The sequence below is a fragment of the Notamacropus eugenii genome, chromosome 2, assembly GCF_028372415.1.
Source record: "Notamacropus eugenii isolate mMacEug1 chromosome 2, mMacEug1.pri_v2, whole genome shotgun sequence".
NCBI classification, from domain to species: domain Eukaryota; kingdom Metazoa; phylum Chordata; class Mammalia; order Diprotodontia; family Macropodidae; genus Notamacropus; species Notamacropus eugenii.
In genome coordinates this window covers 352,633,749-352,655,821 of record NC_092873.1, presented here as the reverse complement: position 1 = coordinate 352,655,821, position 22,073 = coordinate 352,633,749, and the positions used below count along the sequence as shown (strand labels likewise).

Sequence of the window (22,073 nt, the reverse complement as noted above, 5' to 3'; positions counted from 1 at the left end):
CGAACATTATTTTATTTGATCTTTCTAGATAGAATTAATATAAGTTCTTATCTTCATTTGTAGATGAAGAGATAATATCAGGGAGTGGAAATGACTTGTCCAAGGTCACATGTAGCTAGTAAGTAAGTAAGGGAATGCTTTTGGACAGGTACTGCAGATAGAAAATCAACCAAATCCAGAAGTGACTAGGAGAAAGAGAGCTATGTTACAAATGGAAAACTGCTTTCAACAGTCCCAAGTTGCTCCCTGACACAAATCCCCATATTTTGAATGATGATATATTCTCCTTGCTGTTGCTGAATTGTTGCAGTTGTGTGAAACTCTCCATGACCTCCTTTGGGATTTTGTTGGTCTTCACCCTACTACAGTCTACACCCTACTACCTATACTACAGTGATTTGCCATTTCCTTTTCTAGCCCATTTTACAGAGGAGTAAACTGAGGTAAACAGGTTTCAGTGACTTGCCCAGGGTCACAAAGCTAGTCAATGTCTGAGGTGGGATTTGAACTCATAAGGATGAGTCTTCCCAATTCCAAGCCCAGTGCTCTATCCACTTTGTCCCCTAGTTGCCCTTGAGCAGTGACTCCCAAATCCCGAAACAGAAAATCTCTAAAGAACTGAATGTGAACATGTACTACAGAATAATGCCATAAAGGATACAGGAGCAAGATATGGCATAAAAGATTACCTAAGATATGTATGATCAGAAAGAGATCAGTTGGATGTCAAGAGTTAGGGATAACATACAGAACACCCAGGTGAAGCTCAGGAACCCCTAACATGTTTAAAGCTCTAGTGGAAGACTTCTACTCTGTGGGGCAAATCTTTTCGGAAGGTTTATTGGAAGATAAATAATATGTATACCAAACAGAAAGGTATGGATGCATGTCTAGCTATACCACTGGAGGAACAAGAGCCTAAAGTTACTGAAACATGGAAACACTCAAAGTAAGACACGAAATGTTGTCTTACATGCAGGTTCATCAGAGAACATAGGCAAAATACCTGAGTTTAAACCCTGCCTCTGATATATACTAGCTGTGAAACTCCAGGTAAGTTAGTCAGCCTGTCAGGGTCCCTAAACGATTTTCTAAGATTCTCAATTACAAAGAAATAACCAATCTGCATTAGCAAAGGGAGTTTCTCCCAAACAGATCAAATCTACCATCTGAATAATAAGTCAACAGCAGGATATGGAAACTCCTAGAATCATTTCAAAGGCTTAGGATAAAGTTCAGTGTCTGAAGTGGAAAGTTTTGCAGATCAAACATATAGAACACCACCAATGATCTGATTCCTTATTATATATGTCATCAACATTATTACCATAGTACCTAAGTTCCTTTAGAGACACTATGGAAAAAGTGAGGGCACTTTCCCAGTCAATGATAATACTAGCCAAGAGTGAGGGGAATGCCTAGAACCCTTGAAGTATCAAAGGCAGTTTAAAATTTCTATTATATTTCACACTTTTAAATGGCTTTCTTGAAATTAAACAAAAAGCACTTTCCTTTCATCAAACAATCAATCAGTCACAGAGCATTTATCAGACATTTAAGAAATAAAGGCAAAATTGAAACAGTCCCTGACACGCAGAAGCATATATTCTATCAGGGAAGACAAGTTACCATGTAAGTATAAATGAAGTAAATACCAGATGATGGTGAGAGAGTTAGGGGATCCCTGAATCATCTGCCTAGAGCTGAAAGGGTCCTCCGAAGTCATCTAATTCTACTCCCTCATTTTATAGATAACGAAACTGAAGCCCAGAGGGATTAAGTGACCAGTCCAGTGTCACGTAGCTACGTGACCAAACAACAAAAACGATCATAGCATTTGTGTAAGGATGACCCAGCCAGAAGTGATCTTTCTTCCAATAAACTCATGTAGCTTTGTTTTTATTCAACTCACCCTTACAAAGTACTAACTGTGCAAAATACTGTGAATGATTTATTAAACATTTGTGATGTGCAAAGCATGAGGGATACAAATAGAAAGTCAGGACAGTCCCTGCTCTCAAGAAGCTCACATACTAAGATGAGATAATACATGTGGAAGATTTCAGATGAAAGCCAGATGGGAAAGCCCCATGTTCTTTTGGAAGTGATGACAAAGTAGGTGTTAATGCCTCTTCTTTCGAGATGAATGCTGAAGACACCCTTATAGAATTTATATTTCCCCAGAGAGATGTGAAACATGCACACATAATGTAACTCATGCCTGTAGTTACTATACCATACACATAGGTTTCCAAAGTGGGCGATACCGTTCCCTGGGGGGCACTGGAATGACGGGGGGATGGCGTAGTAGTCTCAGGTAACACAAATTTTAAAAAAAAAACATTAAAGGGTTAAAGAAAGTAGATTTCCACAGGGACGCTGAGTAATTTTTTTAAAGGGGGAAGTAGACCAAATAAATTTGGGAACCTCTGGATAGAGTATGAAAGCTGGAGAGTCATAATTACTGAATTCTAGAGTTGGGAAGGATCTTGACCATCATCAATGGATGAATTCCCTCCCCATCCTTAAGAACTGATGATCTAGCTCCAGCTGAATACTTTCCCTGAACACGAATTCACCAACTGTTTCATTACGGACAGCTCTAATTGTCAGGAAGTCCCTCCTCACACTAAAAATTTTATTATGATGTTTCACAGTTTTAAATGGCTTCCTTAAAACTGAGCAAAAAGCACTTTTCCTTTCATCAGCCCTTAAACAGAGGTTCTTACCTTTTTTTGATTTGTCCTGGATACCTGTGGCTCTCTGGTAAAGCCTACGCATTCCTTCTCAGAAAAAGCATTTTTAAATGCAGAAAATAAAATATATAGGATTACAAAATAAGCTTCCTTGATTGAAATACAGTTATCAATTTTTTTAAAATAAAGAAAGTTTATGGATCCCTGGTCAAAAACCCTTGCCTTAAAACTTTCACTTACTGAGTCTAGTTTTTCATATTCAAGGTTTTACCAATCCTCCTTTCTTTTAAGTCCTCATTGAGGTACAGACAATCCTTTATGGTTGATACAGACACTGTCTTCCCCACTAGACTGCCCTACCCATGTCATCTTCTTTCCCAGCATAATATTTCTAGTTCCTTTCACTATTCTATACAGAATATATAGAATAATATGGTTTTGAGTTCCTTTCTTTCTGCTCACCCTTCTTTAGATGCTCCAGCATGTCAATGTCCACCTGAAAAATATGTCACTCAGAACTGAATTTCAGATATGGACTGACCAGAAGAGTACAGCAGGATTATCATCTCTCTCATTAAGACAATTATACATTCTAAGAGCACATTAGCTTTTCCAGCTGCTGCATCACGCTGTTGACATACTAAGTTTATAGCCCTCTCAAACCCTAGATATTCTTATACATGTTTTATGCCCCACTACCATAAGTTCCTTGAAGGCAATGACTGTGCTTTATTATTCATCTCTGTAATCCCCTCAGCATTTAGAATTCAGAATTGTTTAAATACATGCGATACACACTTGCCTGACAATAATAGGACTAAAAAAGCATCCTTCTGTTTCTTCCCTTATCAAATGAAAGAGTTCAACTAGATGGTCTTTAATGACACTTCCAATTCTGACCTTCTATATCCAAAGGTCTTCCAGGTCTAACATTCTAAGACATAAGGCTCTTCCTGACATCCTGTGTTCTAAGTTCCCTTCTGGCTCTAAAATTCCATGTTCTCAGTTTCCTTCCAGTCAGATCTAATGTTTTAAATCCTAAACTTCCTTCCAGCTCTGAGAGTCTATAGTCCTTATAATTTTATAAAGATAACACTATATGAATGTATTCTGTCCTTTGGCTATATTTGGGAAGAGAAGGAATTAGAAACAAGGCACCTTATCACTGGACCATTTACTTCAAACTTTTTCCACCTTACAATACCATTCACCTATAAATTAGCCTCTAAATGTGGCTAGGACCAAAAGAGGGCAACTGGGCATCACAGTAGATAGAGTGCCAGGCCTAGAGTCAGGAAGATGAGTCTTCCTGAGTTCAAATCTGGCCTCAGACACTTACTAGTTGTGTGACCCTGGACAAGTCACTTAACCCTACTTGCCTCAGTTTCCTCATCTGTAAAAGGAGCTGGTGAAAAAAATGGCAGACCACTCCAGTGTCTTTGCCAAGAAAACAAAAGGGGTCACGAAGAGCAGGATGGAACAAAGAAGTGACTGAACAACCACAACAAGAAGGCCTTAAGGAAAGCAGTCCAGAAACCTGAAATAAACTATAATTTTTTATTGCTTTCTTTGTAAGCTCTTTAAGACAGGCAAAGAAACTGTAACTGTATTTCCAATTTTGTGTTCGTCTTTTGTTGCGAAAGAAAACCATGCCATAAGAGAAATGGTGACATGACTTGCACTTGACCTTGTTTTGAGGGAGGGCTGAAGGGAAGGAAGAAAACAAGCATTTATTAAGCTCCTACGATGTGCCAGACACTGTGCTAAGCACTTTACAAAAATTTTCTAATTTGATCTACATGACAACTCTGAGAGGCAGGCACTTTTTATAGTTAAGGAAACTGAAGCAGACAGAGGTTAAGTGACTAATGGAGATTCTGAATGCATTCTCCTGGGTTATCTTGTTCTAGTTACATAGGAATATTAAAGATACGTAGCTTGGACAAGGATAGACAAGTGCACTGTAAAAGAACACACCAAGATGTATAAGTAAACTGTTAAAAATTTCTAAGGTTTCCCAAAATTGAATGATCCTACGTGTCAAATAACTTAATTATATTGAATTTAAAGGTTTGCAATGTGCTTTACATAGATTTTTGCAGGCTAAATTTTTCAGTACAACTGCTAAAAGCAGAATTTTTTTTTAAAGGAAAAATATTGTCTCTTTTTGGGATGCTAAAGTTCCATGTCTTCCTATTATTTTAAGTGAGAAATTATTTTAAATTAATGATCACTGCTCAAAAGATCATGGAATTTAGACTAGAAGGGACCTTAAAGAGATCCATCCAGTCCATGTGCCCCCTCATTTTACAGATGAATAAACTGAGTCCCACAGAGGTCAAGTGATTTGCCCTAGTCATATCTAAATAGTAAAGAAAATTCCTTTTTTCTTCAGCCACAAAAAATAATAGCCTTCCATTTCATTTTGCTACAACGTAAGCATTTATTTTCAATTATCCTCATTTTATTTGCTGTGAAGCACTTCCGAAAAAAGAAACATTTGTTTCAGTCATTCATTGAAGTAAATGTTAAATTGGAGCAAGGAATTGCCAAATGTTCCTGCAAACATTTCCACAGGCCAAGAACCACTCAATTTGACTGGAGGAAGCATTTTGCAAAAACATTTGAATTTCTGTAGCTGCACAAACATTTCTAAAGCATTTTAGCGGTATGCTTGCCTGAAATGGTGACACATTCCCACCTGATGTTTCTAGAATATTGGTATGCCCCTGTCACAAAGGTTTGGGCTTGAAGAGCCATTAGAATGTGAGATCCTTGAATTTGGGGACTGCTTCATTGTTTCTGTTTACAGCACCTAGCATTGTGCCTGGCATACAATAAGCACTTAATAAATGCTTGCTAATTGATTTTTAAAATCAACACTGAAATAAACTGTGCCAAGGTTTTATAATCCCACACTTTCAGGGATTCTAAAATCCATACCTAATTTGCAGACACTTTCAAAGTCATGGAGCAAACCCTTCCCCCTTTCCAGGACTGTTTTCCCTTTCACCAAAAGCCTGCCAACTCAGTTATACTGTCTCAAGGGACCCCTGCCTTAACCCTACTACCTCACCCATTCCAGTGTAGTCAGTCTGTCAGAATCCATCCACAAGGAGCTGTCAGGAGAGTGCAGGGGGAAAGAAGGGACAAAGAACCTGATTTGACCCTCCCTGAGAGATCCTTATGCCAATTCTTCACCTCCCTCCCCAGTCCTGATTCCGGCTTCTCATTCTCTTCTCAGAAGCCCCAGCTTTGATCCTTTCTTATCTCTGCCCTGTTCCCATTACTCATCCAAGGCCCCATCTTTACTCTTCCCCCCCATCTCCATTTTTCCTCTCCAGAGTTCCAACTCCATTTTTCTGCTCCCAACTACCCCCACAGAGCTATGAAGAGAGGGAGGAACCAGGACATTTTAGTTGGCCTGGACACCATGAGGCAGTTAGGTGACAAGAGTGCCCAGAGCTTTGGAGTCCGGAGAGAGAATACCTGCGTTCAGATCCTACCCTCAGACACTTACTGGAGGTGTCAGTGCAGTCACTGAAACTCTGTTTGCCTTGGTTTCTTCATCTATAAAATGGAGACAGTAATAGCACCTCCTTCCCAGGTTGTTGTAGGATCAAATGAGGTAACATACATAACGCATTTTGCAAACTTTAAAACACTATATAAATTGAAGATATTTTTATTACGATTTTTCCTTAAGCAGGTGGAAACAACTGAGTTTAGCATCAAGTTAACCAGGATAATTAGTTAAAACAGGAAATTCCTAGGTGGCCCACTTCTTCCTACCTGTACCTAAAGGGAGCCCCATCCCAACACTGCCCTACATCTCCATCCCCACCCCTCCTTCAAGCATCAATGAGTCCAGCAACAACCTGGTGGTGTCCAGGGTCTCTACTCATGAAGTAGCCCAAAGTTTCTCCCTCAGTCCTTTTTGATCTGCTATTCAAGATCTCCCCCAATTGATTCTTTAAAGATGATTTCAAGAACGAGGTAGATGGGCACGGCAGGTAGTCTGTTAGCTTTAGTCAAAAAGACCTGAATTCAAGTCCTAACATATATAATTTCTAATTATCAAAATTGTCAAAACCTGGACAAGTCACTTGATCTCTGCCTCAGTTTCTTCTGTTAAATGGAGAATAACTGTTGTGAATCTCAAATAAGATAAGACATGTAAAGCCCTTTGTAAATCTTAAACCAATATATAAATGTTAGCTTTATTATTTTAAAAGAAAAGGTGATTTCATATAGTGTGCCAAAGGCATATTTGGTGATGCCCATCTCAGGCAAAAGAACCGTTCATTACATTTCTGAACCTTGTGCTGCTGGATTCCTTGCTCCCAAACCAGTATCTTGGAGGTCCAAGCTCTCATTGCCTGTCAGGTAAGAGGATGAAGAGATGGCAAAAATTGCCTTTTCTGGTATTGGAGCTCTGAGCACATTTCCTCGAAGAAATACAGTTATCCCTTCCACATTGAGGGGGCTAGGAGACACAGCACCTCCATGATCTGGAAAATCTGCATAAGTTGTTTTGGCCATCTCTTCATACCAGAGAAGTCTAAATTTTTTTCTTTTTCTTTTACAGTACAAAATAGTAAAATGTGGGTTGATGTTACACAATACTATACATATGTTTTATGCATTTCCAAGTTTCTAAACATTTTCTGTGTAATCTGCTGGCCTTCACATGTCGTCTATGTCTTCCACAAAACTCTCCAAAACTTCCCATTTAATTTCTTATGCTGACCCACAATATATCTAAATTGCAATGGGGAAAGTCCTGATGTGGAAGAAGTAATTGTATTATTATATCTGGTGATTGATATACTAGGGGTTAAATAAGTATTTGTGGGCAGCCCTGGAAACCTAAACACCAAGCATAACATTGTTTTCCGAAGAGAAATTGCTTCCCAAGATTCAAACACCCTAAGCTGCGCTTTTGAAACATACCACGTGAGTCAGCTGTGGTACCATCTCTAGTTTAAATGTGTGAACTTTCAAAGTGGATAAAGAAGAGATTTGGTGAGTAGGATGCTACTTCATTTTTTTAAATCCAGGCCTATAATTTAGCTTTGTACAGTGCCTGGCACATAGTAGGAGCTTAATAAATGTTTCTTAACTGACCAGGTTCATTGATGTAAGGAACTTCTCATGTGCAAACTCCTTCTATTCAGCTTTAACTTACTATTTTTGAGGGTGGCCAGGAGGGAATTTATGAGGGATCAAGTGACTTGTTCGTGGTCACTCAGCTAGCAGGACTTCAACTCAGGCTGACTCTAAACCTTCATTCTTCCATATCGCAATGCCTTTTCCCATCCTTCATGCCCATTTTAAAGTATCATTAATGCCTGATAATTTTTTTAACTGGGACAACTAGATGGCACAGTGGATAAAGTGCCAGATCTAGAGTCAAGTAGACTCATCCTTCTGAGTTCAACTCTATCCTCACACACTTATTAGCTCTGTGACCCTGGGCAAGTCACTTAACTCTACTTGCCTCAGTTCCCTCCATCTGTAAAATGAGCTGGGGAAGAAAATGGCAAACCACTCCAGTATCTTTGCCAAGAAACCCCAAATGGGGTCATGAAAAATCAGACACAACCGAACAGAAATTTTTTTAACTGGATACAGTTTTCTCTACCTGAAAAGGACAGAAACCCCTTGAATTTCATGCAAGGATTTCTGGGTGCTTTGAACAGTTCATTAAACCTGGCAGTCCCCCTTTGAGTTACATGCTTGCTTTTAGCTCTAGTGTATGATTTCCTCAGTATGGGAAATTCTTGTAATGAAAACTCCCTTCACTGATCAAGATCAGAAACTCTTCTTTAACTCAGTCTTAAAGAAGTAACTGAGGCACTGAGAGGCAGGTGATATGCCCGTGTGACACAGCAGAAATGCACTGGAGGTAGAACCAGGTCTTTCCGACTCCAGGGCCAGTTGTCTGTACACTTAGTCCTGAGTTATTCAGGCCATTTAAACGATGAAGTCCAAAGATGTTAAATGGCTTCCAGAAGATCTTAGGGAGTTTCTGGGAGTGTAAAAACAATCCATAATTGTTGCCTCTTTGTCCCAACTGCAACATAAAGACAAGGCCCTGGTAAATTCAGCATTCACTCAAACAACTCCCAGCAAGCAAAGCACTCGTAGACTAGTGTCTAATTTATTTATCCTGCTCTGTTACAGCCATGAGAACAAAACATTACTTTGCCCATTTTCACATCCATTAAAAACAAATGGAAGAGGGGTTGGAGATAATGTTTAGACTTGCTTTAAGACTAATTTTGATTTAAAAAAAATCATAACCCTTGAAAACATTTTTGAAGCCATAAACCCCATCATGGATGACAAGGTTGAAATCAGAACCACCAGCTCTGTTTGTATGTGCAAGGGAAATGGAGTACAAGAGTCGCCAGCGTGCTGCGTCGTGTTATGTTCTATGCTGCCTGATGGTTTTTGTCCTATGATCCAAGAAATGTGTGACATTTATTTTGTTATGCCTCCTCCAGTTCATGAGAAAAAAGAACTAGGCAGCCAGTACTCTTGTCCAGCCCTCACCCAGAAAAAACCCCGTAAAACAAATATAATCCTAGATGAGATTCCCACTAGATACCAAACTACAAATCTGGGGCCAACAATTTTGTGACCTTCATTTTGGGTAGAAATAAGAATCTTTCTAAAAATTCATCAGGAAGTAAAACATTCAAAAGGAGGTGTGCCAGCACTCAATTTAAACAAATGTCAATATACAGAATCAAGGGCATGTAGGTGACACAGGGGATAGAAGGCCAGGCCTGGAGGCAGAAAGATCTTAGTTCAAATGTGGCTTCAGACACTTATTAGTTGTGTGACCCTGGGCAAATCACTTAAGCCTATTTACCTCAATTTCCTCATTTGTAAAATGGGCTAGAGAAGGAAATGGCAAACAATTCTAGTATCTTTGTCAAGAAAACTTCAACAGGTCACAGTCAAACATGACTGAAAAATGGCTTAACAACATATAGAATCATAGAGCACCAGAGGTCAGCTACAGGAGCGATCTCCAAAGTGGGGGCCATGGCATGACCTCAAGGGAGCACGTGGAAGATAAGTCAGATGTTACCCTTCCTGCAATAGGCAATCATGAGGTTTGTCTTCAACAGAATTTATACCATGACATTTACCCACTAATAAACAACGCTTTCCTATTCTACTCCCTCCCATAATGGACCTTATCTACTTGTGTAAGCTCCCATCCTCTCCTATTCTGCACCATGATCCAGGTGCCAGCAGTTGAGGAGAGAAAACCCATCCTTCCCCCAAGAAGTAGCCACACTTGGTCCCCTAGATTACCTGGAGGCTACTCTGTGCCCAGAGGCAGTGGTAGGTAAGAGACCACCCCTAACCTTTTTCATTCTTAGTTAGGGCAGAGTGAGCCACACAGGATGAGCAGACATGGTCACATAGTGTGACCTGAACTGAAGATCTCACGATATTATCTTCCTTCTCAAAACACACTTCTTCTCTGCACATCCTTATTTCTGTGGATAATGCTCCTCTCCTGGTCTCCCAGGATCTCTAACTCCTCATTATCCTTGTGTCCTTACTCAACAAAAACAGTTCTCTCCACAATTACCAATGATTCCCTAACTGTCTAGTTGGATGGCTTTTTCTCCAACCTCTTTCTTTTGGACTTTTCTGCAGCATCTGACAGTTGTGACACTAAATGTCTTCTCCACATGGTAATTCCTCCTTCCACCCCCACTGGATTTGCTGAAAACATTTGTCACCTAAAAAAAAACCTCTCTGATCTATGCACTTTAACAATCTTCCAAATCAAGAATTTGAGAGGCTTCTGAACCCATTTGTTAAAAATACAAAAATGAAACATTTTCTGACTAGCCTGCAAGAACAAATGATTGACATCAGAAAAGATGAGGTTTCAACTAGCTAAATTTCAGCAATCTTCCTATAATTGGTGGATAGAATTGAAAATTGAATATTATGAGTCAGTAAGCTCAGCCAATGATGCCCTTTTCCCTAATGGAACCATGGATCTTTATAAAGCATCTTTTTCTGCTCTGACATAAAACTAAGCATCAAAATAAATTGAGCTTAGACCAATACCTTCAAATCACTATTGCAAAGTGTTAAATCAAGATTTTAAAAAAATATTGAAGCATAATCAATCACATTGCTCTTCCTAAATATATCGTTATTTTCCTCTCATTTTTGCAAGAGCAAAAAGATTCTTTTGTATCATTAGCAAATGTGATATTTTATTTCGTCTCTATCTCATTGTCTATATCTCATATATCACATATCTCATGCCTGTTTTGTATAAATGTAATAACGTACATGTTCTTAATATAGTAAGCAGTACCTTGTATAATTTATAAGTAAACATATATTGAGAAAATACAATCAAAATGCTTTAATCATTCAGTCATTTTTTAGTCATGTATGACTTTTCATGACCCCACTGGGAGTTTGGGGACAAAGATAATGGAGTTCTTTGCCGTTTTCTTCTCCAGCTCGTTTTACAAAGTGACTTGCCCAGGGTCACATAGCTAGTAAGTGTCTGAGACCAGATTTGAACTCAGAAAGATGAATCTTCCTGATTCCTGGCCTGACATTCTATCCACTGCTCCATCTGCTTTAGCCATAGAAGAAAACTATTTTTAAAAAATTAGAGAACACTGATGTATATAGTTCAACTCTCACCTAAAGAACAGATCTCCTATTAAAAAGATCCTTGACATTTTGTCATCCAGTCAGCCTCTACTTAAATACTTTCAGTGATGGAAAACTCACAACAATTATATGTGGACACCACTGATTTTTAAAGTTTTCCTCACATCAGATGGAAGTGCTGCCCCTGTGGTGATAACCTCCAATTTATCCTGACTATTAGCAGTTGCCTTTATGTCATTTCCTCCGTTGATCTGTGATCTCCTTAAGTATAAGCAACTGTCTTTCACTTTTTTTTGAATCCCCATCGCTTAGCACAGTGCCTGGCACATAGTAGGCACTTAATAAAAGCTTGTTGTCTTGACTTAAACTACTTGCTGTCTAACCAGGTCTCCACTATCCTCTACTTGGACAGCTGATTTTTTGAATCATTTTCTGGATTTTACATTTATCCTCAATTAAAACAAATTAGAATGCCACCTGATATTGTCTGGCCAACACTCCTAGTCTATATAGATTTTGAATAGGATTCTCATTGCTTATCATCTGTATTATCCAGTATCTTTGAAAGTATAACTGATCTCATTCAACATTGGCTCATTTAAAGTGTGTGTAAGCAAGGGTATTTTATGTGTCTAAAGAATGTTCTTGTTATGTCCCCTTGCACATAAACTCTTCCTTCCTTTATTCCCAGGTATAGATTTTCCTCCTTCCATAATAATATCTAGTATTTATAGAGTACTTTCTGGTTTGCAAATCACTTTGCAAGTATTGTCCTTTGCCCTCACAGCAATCTTAGGAGGTCCACATTTTACAGATAAGGAAACTGAGGCAAACAGAGGTTCAGATTCTTGTCTGGTCCAGTGACTTGCCCAGGGTCACAGAGCTAGTAAGTATCTGAGGATGTATTTGAACTCAAGCTTTCCTGATTCAAGGTCCAAGGCTCTATCCACCTAGCTGCCTTCACCATTCCTCTGGAGTACTGTGTCCTACAGCATCCCCCACCCCCACTCCCGCATCTCACTGTATTTTAGGAAAAGGCTCATAAGAAAACAGAAAAGCTTCATTTTTCCATGGTGTTTCTGTGTTAAGACAAGAGTCTTGATAAGAGGCTAAGCTGCTAGTGATTAGAAAATGCTAGAAGACATACATGAACTGATGCAAAGTGAAATGAGCAGAACCAGGAGAACATTATACACAGTAACAGCAACATTTTACAATGATCAATTGTAAATGACTTAGCTATTCTCAGCAATGTAATGATCCAAGAAAATTCTGAAAGACTTCTGATGAAAAATGCTATTCACCTCCACAGGAAGATCTGAGAATCCGAAAGCAGATTAATGCATACTTTTTTTCACTTCATTATTCTTGGGGAAAGGGGGGGTTCATCTGCACTTTCTTTTGCAGCCTGGGTAATGTAGGAATGTTTTGCATAACTACACATCTATAATCAACATAAAATTGCTTGGCTTCTCAAGGAAAGGAAAGGGAAAGGAGGGAGGGAAAGAATATAGAATTCAATTTTTTAAGTATGTTTAAAATAACTTGTTTACACGTAATTGAGAAAAAATAAAAGTTAAATGCAAATAAATAGATGAATAAAAAAGAAAATAAAGAAAATGCCAAAGAATAAAAAGTTACGTCATTAACAAATGACTTACCATCAACCTTCACTATCTTTTCCCTTGCAAAAATTTAAGAATAAACTTAGACAATGGAACTGAGTAATTTAAAGCTTGACAAACCATCTGGTGGAACCACCCAATCTATCCCGCAGCACTGACATACTAGATAAAGCAGGCAATATATCTGAAACACAGGGAAAACAACACAGAAAGGATAAAATAGCTAAACATGTAGAACTTTCCATCTGGTAGCTTCAAAGACATGAAACAAAACCCATAAATGGGAATATCCTTTTTTAAAAAGACTTCATAAACATGCTAAAATGTCAAACCAAACTTCCTTTATAATACTAAAAAATAACAATAGCTAGCACTTATATAGTGTTTTAAGTTTTGCAAAGTAGTATACGTATGTCATCTCATTGGAGTCTCACAATAACCCTAAGGTAGGTGCCATATTAAAACCTGGAGTAGTTTGTTATTTCCTTCTCTAACTCATTTTACAGATAAGAAAACTGAGGCAAATAGGGTTAAGTGAGTTGCCTTATGTCACACAGCTAGTAAGTGTCTGAGGCCATATTTGAACTCAGGAAGATGAGTCTTCCTGATTCTAGTCTGGAGGCTCTGCCTTGGTAGGAACCTTAGAAGTTATCTAAGTCCACCCTCTTTTATAGATGAAAGATCTGGGACTCGGAAAGGTTAACTCTAACTCTGTATCTAATACTCTCTCTTCTGGACCAGCTTGCCTCTGGGTACATAATTTTGTATTAATTTATCTGTGTATATTATTTCTGACCAATAGACTGTAAGTTCTTGAGATAAGGGGATGTTTCTTTTTTTTTTTTTTTAATCTTGGTTTGCCCACCATCTATGAGTACCTTGTATATAGTTGGTACGTAATAAGTGCTTGTTGATTGAATTAAGAATCCTCTAGGTACTAACATCCACATTTAAAGATGAAAAAATTCATCTCATGAATCTTTGGAACCAGGAAAAATGTACAATAATAATTCACCTATCTGGTAATCAGCTATTCAGAGGAGGAAGATCTCTGAGCAGTCAAAATAGATGTCACAAAGTCTGTACACTTTCAGGCCCCTCAAAATCTACTTACTTTTCTTTTTACACAAAACTCTAACAAACTTAGATAGCTGGTTTCTAAGCCCAAGATAGATTCAAAGTGGCAAATCAGAAAATGGAGCACTCTTTGAAAAGAGAAGAGGACCGATGTTATAGGTAGGTACACAGATAGCCAGGGAATATGGCAGATGATAATAATGTAAGAAACAAAACTGCAGTAAGAAAATAAAAAACGCAACTCGAAAAGCATAGCAATCTTCGCCCGACTTAATTCTCAATGGACCTGTGGTCTCATCAAAGTGAGTGTGTCCTCCAGTATTACTGATTGCGACCCACCCATTCCTGCCCCTCCTGTGTGGGTCTTGACCATGTTTTTCCATAAGTTTGCCAAAAGCACCTCTCCAATATGCAAGAGTTACTTTGCATATGGCAAACACACTCAACAGCCACTGAGAGTATTATATTTCAGGACAATACGATTCATAGCATTCGTAAGAAAAAGACTAACTTCCACTCTGCCTAAGTATTCTTGTATGGAAGATGCAAAATAGTTAGAATATTCCAAGTATTCAAAACAATCATTCCCAAAGGTTTCTAGAGAGCCATGGTTTAACTGTACTGAATCAGATTTTACAGCTGGCTGCATCAACCAATAGAAATCGAGGCTGTAGGAAATGATTAGAAGGAAATGATTAATAGCTATTTCATTCAAAGACGGTTTAAAGTAAGTAACCATAGGCATTTCAGAATGTCTTAAAACAGAGATTATGACAACATGTGGCTGGCTGTGTTGATCCTGTTTGGATTTTATTTTGTAATCCAGACAGAAGGATTTGGATACCTTATAGGTAACTGGTGCCAACTCAACAGATGTTGAGCAATAATCAGGCCCCACTTGTTTACAAAAGCCCACCACCACCAAAAGGATTATAGTAACCATATTTTGCCTCTGCTTCAAAGGTCCTGCCAGGAAGACAAAGAAAATACTGGTTAAGTTTATATTTCACTATGAGAATGATTACACGCACCGACAGCATTCTGTCGCTCCCCTACCCCCAAGCTGCTACTATCGCAAGCCACAGAAAGATAGCCGACTGTTCCATTGAAAGCGAAGTTATTTGACAAACAGATCTGAATATTCCCTCTTCTTTCAACAAATCCAGAGAATGCCCTTCATTGTACTTATCTGTAATTTACTTATGTGTTGATAGGCAACTAGTTACTATTTCTATTGGGAACATTTGACAGAGTCTATTTGAGGAGACTGTTTCCTTTGATCTGTGCCAAAACCCCAATAAATTATTTCTAAGTTTTTAAGGAAAATGATGCATTCTGAACCTAAGAAATTATGCTCATGGTTTTTTATGATTCAAAACATTTGCTCAAAACACCATTTAAATATACAGATGTATACACACACACACACACTATATATATATATATATATATATATATATATATATATATATATACAATTTTAAAGCATATTTCTCCATCAGAAAAAAATATTCCTGTCCTCCTGTTCAATAAATAAATAAATAAGTCAAGCTTTGAGTTTATGGCTATAAATGGCCTGTCTTAAATCATTGTTGGGGTGCCTATGTCTCAGTTTATGAAACTAGTGATTTACTGTGCAAATCTGATAATCTGTCCCTGCCCTCTCTACCCCCTACTTATAATGACACTCATGGTATATAGCTCATGTACTCCAAAACTTCCACTGAGAGATTATGTAATGATCAGGACCTACGCAGAATCACAGAACACAAGGGCCTTAGAGGTAACACAGAGCAGTGGAAACAGAACCAGGCTTGTCACCAGAAAGACTCATCTCAGACATGGAATGGTTGTTCGAGCATGGGCAAGCCATGTAAGCTGTCTGGACCTCAGTATCCTCATCTGTAAAATGGGAGAGAAGGGTTGGAGTAGATGACACCTCTTTCAGCTCTAACTCTGTAGATTTATGATCCTATGATCCTTTGAGTTCAATTCGTAGCCAGAGATGAGTCCACTCTAAAACATACCATGCCTAAAGTCTCTCGCCATTCCTGTCCACCCTCTATTTAGCTGCCAAAATGATATTCCTAAAAGACAGATCTGACCATTTGATGTTACTGTTCAGTTGCATTTCAGTCATATCTGACTCTTTGTGACCTTATTTGGGGTTTTCTTGGCAAAGACAAGAATGGTTTGCCATTTCCTTCTTCAGCTCATTTTACAGATGAGAAAACTGAAGCAGAGTTAACGTATGACTTGCCCAGGATCATACAGCTAGTAAATGTCTGAGGCCAGATTTGAACTCAGGAAGAGGAGCCTTCCTGACTCCAGGCCCTGTACTTATCCTCCATGCCTGTAATTCTGTCTCCTCATCTCTACCTCCTGCCCTCCCTGGCTTCCTTGAAGTCCAGCTTAAATCTCATCTTCTATGAGAAGTCTTTCCTTATCCCCCTTAATACTAGTGTCTTCTCTTTATTGATGACCTCCAATCTGTCCTGTATATATGTTGTCTGTGTATGATTGCTTACATGTCTACCCCATTTGACTGTTTTTTGCCTTCCTTTGTATCTTCAGAGCTTGGTTCCATGCCTAACAAAGAGTAGGTGCATAATAAAGGTTAGTTGATCGACTGGTACAAATTACTGACTGTGATGAATGCGCATTTAGGGTAAATGTTGTATGCAAAAGTAAATGTTCAGGTTTGCTTAAAGACCTCTGGCAAAGGAAGAACCAACCATACTCCTGAGGCAGCCCATTCCATTTTTTTTCAGCTGTTAAGACGTTTTTCCTTACTTTGAGATATATAATCTGCTCCCTTTCAATTTCTACCCTTAGGTCTGTCCTGTGGAGTTAAGCAAGTCTGATACCTCTTTCATACAAAAATCCTTCAAATACTTGAAGATAACTATAATGTTTGATCATAAGATCAAAGATTTAGAGCTGGAAGGGGAGCTACATGTCATCTAGTCCCATCACCTCATTTTTCTTTCTTTTGTTCTCTCTGTCTCTGTCTCTCTGTCTCTGTCTCGTCTCTGTCTCTCTGTTTCTCTGTCTCTCTGCGTCTCTGTCTCTGCATCGCTTAGCAAACAGCAACTAACACAGAAGTGTTTCTACATTCTAAAAACCCAAATTTTCATGTCTCTTGAAGATAGTATTCAGTTGACTCACACCTGAAGCTGAGCACCGTTGGAAGGGGAAGGGAAATAAGCATTTATAAAGTGCCTACTATGTGTCAGGCACTGTGCTAAGCATTTTCTACAGATAATACAGCATTTGATCCTCAAAACAATCCTGAGGAGTAGGTACTATTATTATCCCCATTTTATAGTTGAGAAAACTGAGGCAAATAGAGGTTAAGTAACTTGCCCAGGGTCACACAGTTTATCAGCTAGATTTGAACTTAGGTCTTCCTGACTCAAGCATTCTATCCACTTCATCACCAGCTACCTGATATTGCTACAAGCATGAAAAACCACACAAATGTCAACTTACTAACACACTCACTAAAAGGATCTTTACTTATGTTTATTCCTCACTACCTATTCTTTGAGGTAAATGGGCTCCTAAATGTAAACTTCTCAGAAAATGTCCTTAACAAATATGTTAACCAAGTGAGTTCCTTAAAATTTAACCTCAGACTCCACCTTATATACTAAGAGGCCCAAGCACCATACAGATTGTTAAGACACAGCAAGTTTGATACAGAAGTATGTGACATGCAATTAATCTCCATTCATAGCCTGCTATACTTGTCAGCAAACAAAGGCCCTGCTTTAGAAGGAGATCTGAAGACTTCAATTAAAAACAGTCAGCTAACAAGAAAATAATCTAAGTTAAAGGAAGGTGGCAGGTGCAGAAATGAGTTGTTTACCAAAGTGTCAGTTCCAAACAATAAAATGCCGCACATCAAAAATGCTGAAGGGGTAGCTTTCAGTGCAAAAGCCACTGAAAACAAATGGGAGTTTTGCTCTGGGCCTGTCTTCATCACAGCAAATCAGTGAAGGAGTTTAGAGAAATCTCTCATATACAATCATATATTTGTGTGAGTGTAGTGTATGTATGTATATATATATACACTATGTGTATATGTGGTATATATATATATATATAGTGTGTGTATGAGGTATATATACATAGATATATATATAGTATGTGTATATATGTATACATACCCACTATTATGTAATTATATATAGTGTGTGTAGCATATAAATATAATGTGATAATATATGATGTGTACGTGGTGTGTGTGCGTATATATATATAATAGCGGGTATATATATATATAGTGTGTGTATATGGTATATAAATATAGTATGAATAATATACTGTGTATATATAGTGCGTGTATATATACACACATATATTTTTTTAGAGTATATGGGTATATATGTATTGCATACGTGTTGTATGTATGTATTGGATATATATATGTGTGAGTATATACTGTGTGTATGTGTGTATATATAGCATATATATGGTACATATGTAGTATGTGTATATACATAGTATATGTATGTTATATATGTATGTGAGATGCCAATGTAAAACGAAAATGATGGTTAAGGGAGAATTCAAGTTAATCCCACCAACTTTTATTGAGTATCTACTATATGCCAGGTGCTATGCTAGATACTTAGGAAAGGAAAATAAAAATTAAACAGATCCTACTTCAAGGAGCTTACATTTTAGGGAGGGGGAAAATATAACACGTACACAAGTAAGGAAATAAAAAAGCATTTCCAAGAGGTAGAGGATGCTAATATCTAGTAGAATCAGGATAAAGTCTCCTAGTATGTGCAATTGGCTTTGAAGAGTGCTTTCAACTTAGGGAGAACTGGGAAGAAACTGGGCTCCTCAGCAGCATCCTCTAAGTCAAAAACCAAAACAACTTGTAATTTGTACACAAAAGCCTAATACTGTGGAGAAAAGTGTCAATAAGTAAAAGGTGAAGAAAGAAGTACCCCAAGGTACTGACCCCTTCAACATATGAGCAGCTTCTCATTCCTAAAGCCAAAGTTTATGGAGGTTATAATTAAGATGGATTCTGAGTGTCTCAACCTCAAAGAAACATCTGGCTGGTAAAGAATGATACTATACAGATATAAGCCAGAAATGAAACCTAACGCTGAGAGTAGAAACTCAAGGCCTTTGTCAAAGATATTATTCGAACTGTGGAATGTCAGACCTGGAAAGAACTTGAAATATTATCTTTTCTCCTCATTTAACAGAAGAGGAAACTGATGCCTACAAAGAGAAACCAATTTCCTTGCCAAAAGTCACAAAAGCAGTACATACCCATCTTGGGATCTGAACCCAGATCATGCTATTTGTTTAGAACTACAACTCACTAATCTTACACAAAACTGAGGCCTATGAATGTTATGTGACTTGGTAGAGATATTAAGTGACAGATCCTTTGCCCAAGGTTGCAACATGAGCAGAACCAGGGCTAAAAAAAGAGGTCTCCTAAATCCAAGGCCTGTGCTGTTTCCACAATAGCTCTACTAGGAAATTAAGGGAAATAAAAAGTGAAATATTTCAAGTAGAAATGGGGGAACATAGCATGCCTCCCAAAGCATAACTACTAAGTATGAATAGCCCAATAAAGGGATAGCTAATGAAGTACGGATTCCACAACCTCATCCTCAAAAGTCAAGTAAAAGAGCAAAAGTTATTGTCACTATTCAGTTAAGTGGAGTTTTAATCTAAAAAAAGTCTCATCTGCCTGAGCTCACTTCCATCTATTGCCCGCTGGTGAAGTCTGCTTTGAGCCCTGGGAACTTAAATATTTTTGAAGTGGCCGTGACTTTTAAAAGGTTATGGTCCACCCACTGGCCTTGGGTTGCTTTTTTAGGATGATGCCACAACTGCTGATGGGCAGGAAAAGGAAGAGGAGAGAGGAAAGTGGTACCTGCCCTTAAGGTAATCACTAAATCACATACATATCTGGAAGAGACCTCGGGAGCCCAAATCCCTCATTTAGAGACGGGGAAAAGGAGGTTCGAAGAGGTTAAATAACTAGTCCAAAGTCACACTGGCTTATGTCTCCAAGTTAAGATGGGCAAGTCCTTCAGGCTCACCAAGCACACAAGGGACGGCCTCCACCCTCACCCCCAGACCTTTGCACAGACCATTGGCAGGGCTGCAGACTTCCAGAGACCTCTCACTGTCCCACTTCAAGCAGGGAGGTGAGACTGGGCTGAGGATCACGTTAGGAAGTGAGGGGAGAAGCCCATGCTTAGGGGGCCGCCTACCCCTAAACTCCCCAAGGCCTCATTTCCTTTCTTAACCTCAGAGCCTCAAAACTTTCTGCAGCAGAGGTGGGGGCGGGGAGGGCACCAGACTTTACCTTCCAAGAGCCAACGGATCTCCTCGGGGAGGGTGGCAGCAGCCTGCATTTGGAGGGGGCTGGAGAGAGGCTGAGGCGCGGGTGAGGGCTGAAGGGGCTGAGGACCTTGGCCAAAGAAGGAAGGTGAGGTGTGAGCTTGGAAAGGGTGGAACTGCACCTGCTGCCGGGTCAGGGGGAGGGCGGGGCGCTGCTACAGCCGAGGATGCTACCTCCAGAGAACGGGGCGGGGCGCACGGGAGGGGACGGCTCAGGAAGCGGCGCGCGCCGCGGGGTGCCTGGCGAGCACGGGAGGGGCAAGAAGGTGCCACCAGCACCCCCGGGCGGGGCACAGCCTCCGACGCTCAGAGCTCAGGCTTAGCGCCCTGCACTCTGCCAACCCGCCCCGCCGCTGTTCTGCACGGACAGGGTGCTGGACAGGGGAGAGGAGGGGGGAAAGGGAAAATTGGCGACGGGCGCCTTGACCTCCAAGGTCTTTTTGAGATACAAAACCTATAAGTTTTTGGCCTGGTGTTGGTAAAGAGAATGGATAAAGGTCATTTAACCCAGCCTTTTTAATGTCCTTGTACCCCCTCATCCTCCCTTCCAATCAAATCTTGAGCTCTGGCACATGGAGTGAGCCCACCTTTAAATAGGGCATGCTAGGACAGACACCTGGGAAGAAGAGGACAGACCAAGGAGGCATCCGAACTAAGCATGCAAATCATGTAGTTTTACTGGAAATCCAGGGGATGCCCATCAATTGGGGAATGGCTGAATAAATTATGGTATATGAATGTAATGAAATATTATTCTATAAGGAATGATGAACAGGAAGACTTCAGAGAGGCCTGGACCTGATATATGATCTGATGCAGAGTGAAAGGAGCAGAACCAGGAGAACTTTGTACACAGCAAGGACCACAGTGTGCCAGAGTTTTTTCTGGTAGACTTGGAACTTCATTGCAATGCAAGGACTTAAGAAAATTCCCATTGGTTTTTTAAGGCAAAATGCCTTCCCCGTTCAGAGAAGGAACTATGGAATTTAATTGCAGAATGTAGCAGATCATTTTCCTTTGTATTACATTTTGGTTTGTTATAAGATTTCTCCCATTCATTTTAATTCTTCTACACAGCACGACTATGGTGAAAATGTATTTAATATTTAATTAATAAATGTATGTGTAGAACCTATATAAAATTGTATGCTATCTCTGGGAGGAGCGGGAAGGTAGGGGAAGGGAAGGGGAAAAATCTAAGTTATATGGTAGTGATTGTAGAATACTGAAAATAAAATTAATATTTAAAAAATCATGTAGTTTTATATACGAACTTCAAACTGTTTGGTTATTTGGATCCATGATCCCTGCCTGCTAAAGCTGGGATCCTGGCAGAACTGAGAACGTTCACTTGTCTAAGCTAAATTCTAATGCTTAAGGGAGATGCAGGGTAGGTTCTCATAAATAAATCATCTCAAATCCAGCAAGATAAGGGGCCCAGAGAGGTTTGGAGAGATGCAGGGAGCCAAAAGCAATTGACTTCTTGCTGCAGCTAACAAATATTACTTGGTATAAACCTTGTACTTACTTGTCTATATGCTTATTATAGTACCCTATTCTTTCCTCGCAGTTGAATATAAGCTTCTTGAGGGCAATGACTATTCTGTTTTTTCTT

General features: G+C 39.2%; 1 protein-coding gene across 2 annotated transcripts in view; it reads right to left on the bottom strand.

Moving 5' to 3' along the window:
• SKAP1 (src kinase associated phosphoprotein 1) overlaps positions 1-20,643 on the bottom strand; it is a 382,247-nt gene extending 361,604 nt beyond the window's left edge. For both annotated transcript variants that reach the window (XM_072646171.1, XM_072646172.1), the window contains exon 1: positions 20,424-20,643. In XM_072646171.1, the coding sequence (XP_072502272.1) occupies positions 20,424-20,472 (49 nt within the window). In that variant the 5' untranslated portion in view covers positions 20,473-20,643. The remainder of the gene's footprint in view (positions 1-20,423) is intronic.
• Between the last annotated feature and the right edge of the window lie 1,430 nt (positions 20,644-22,073).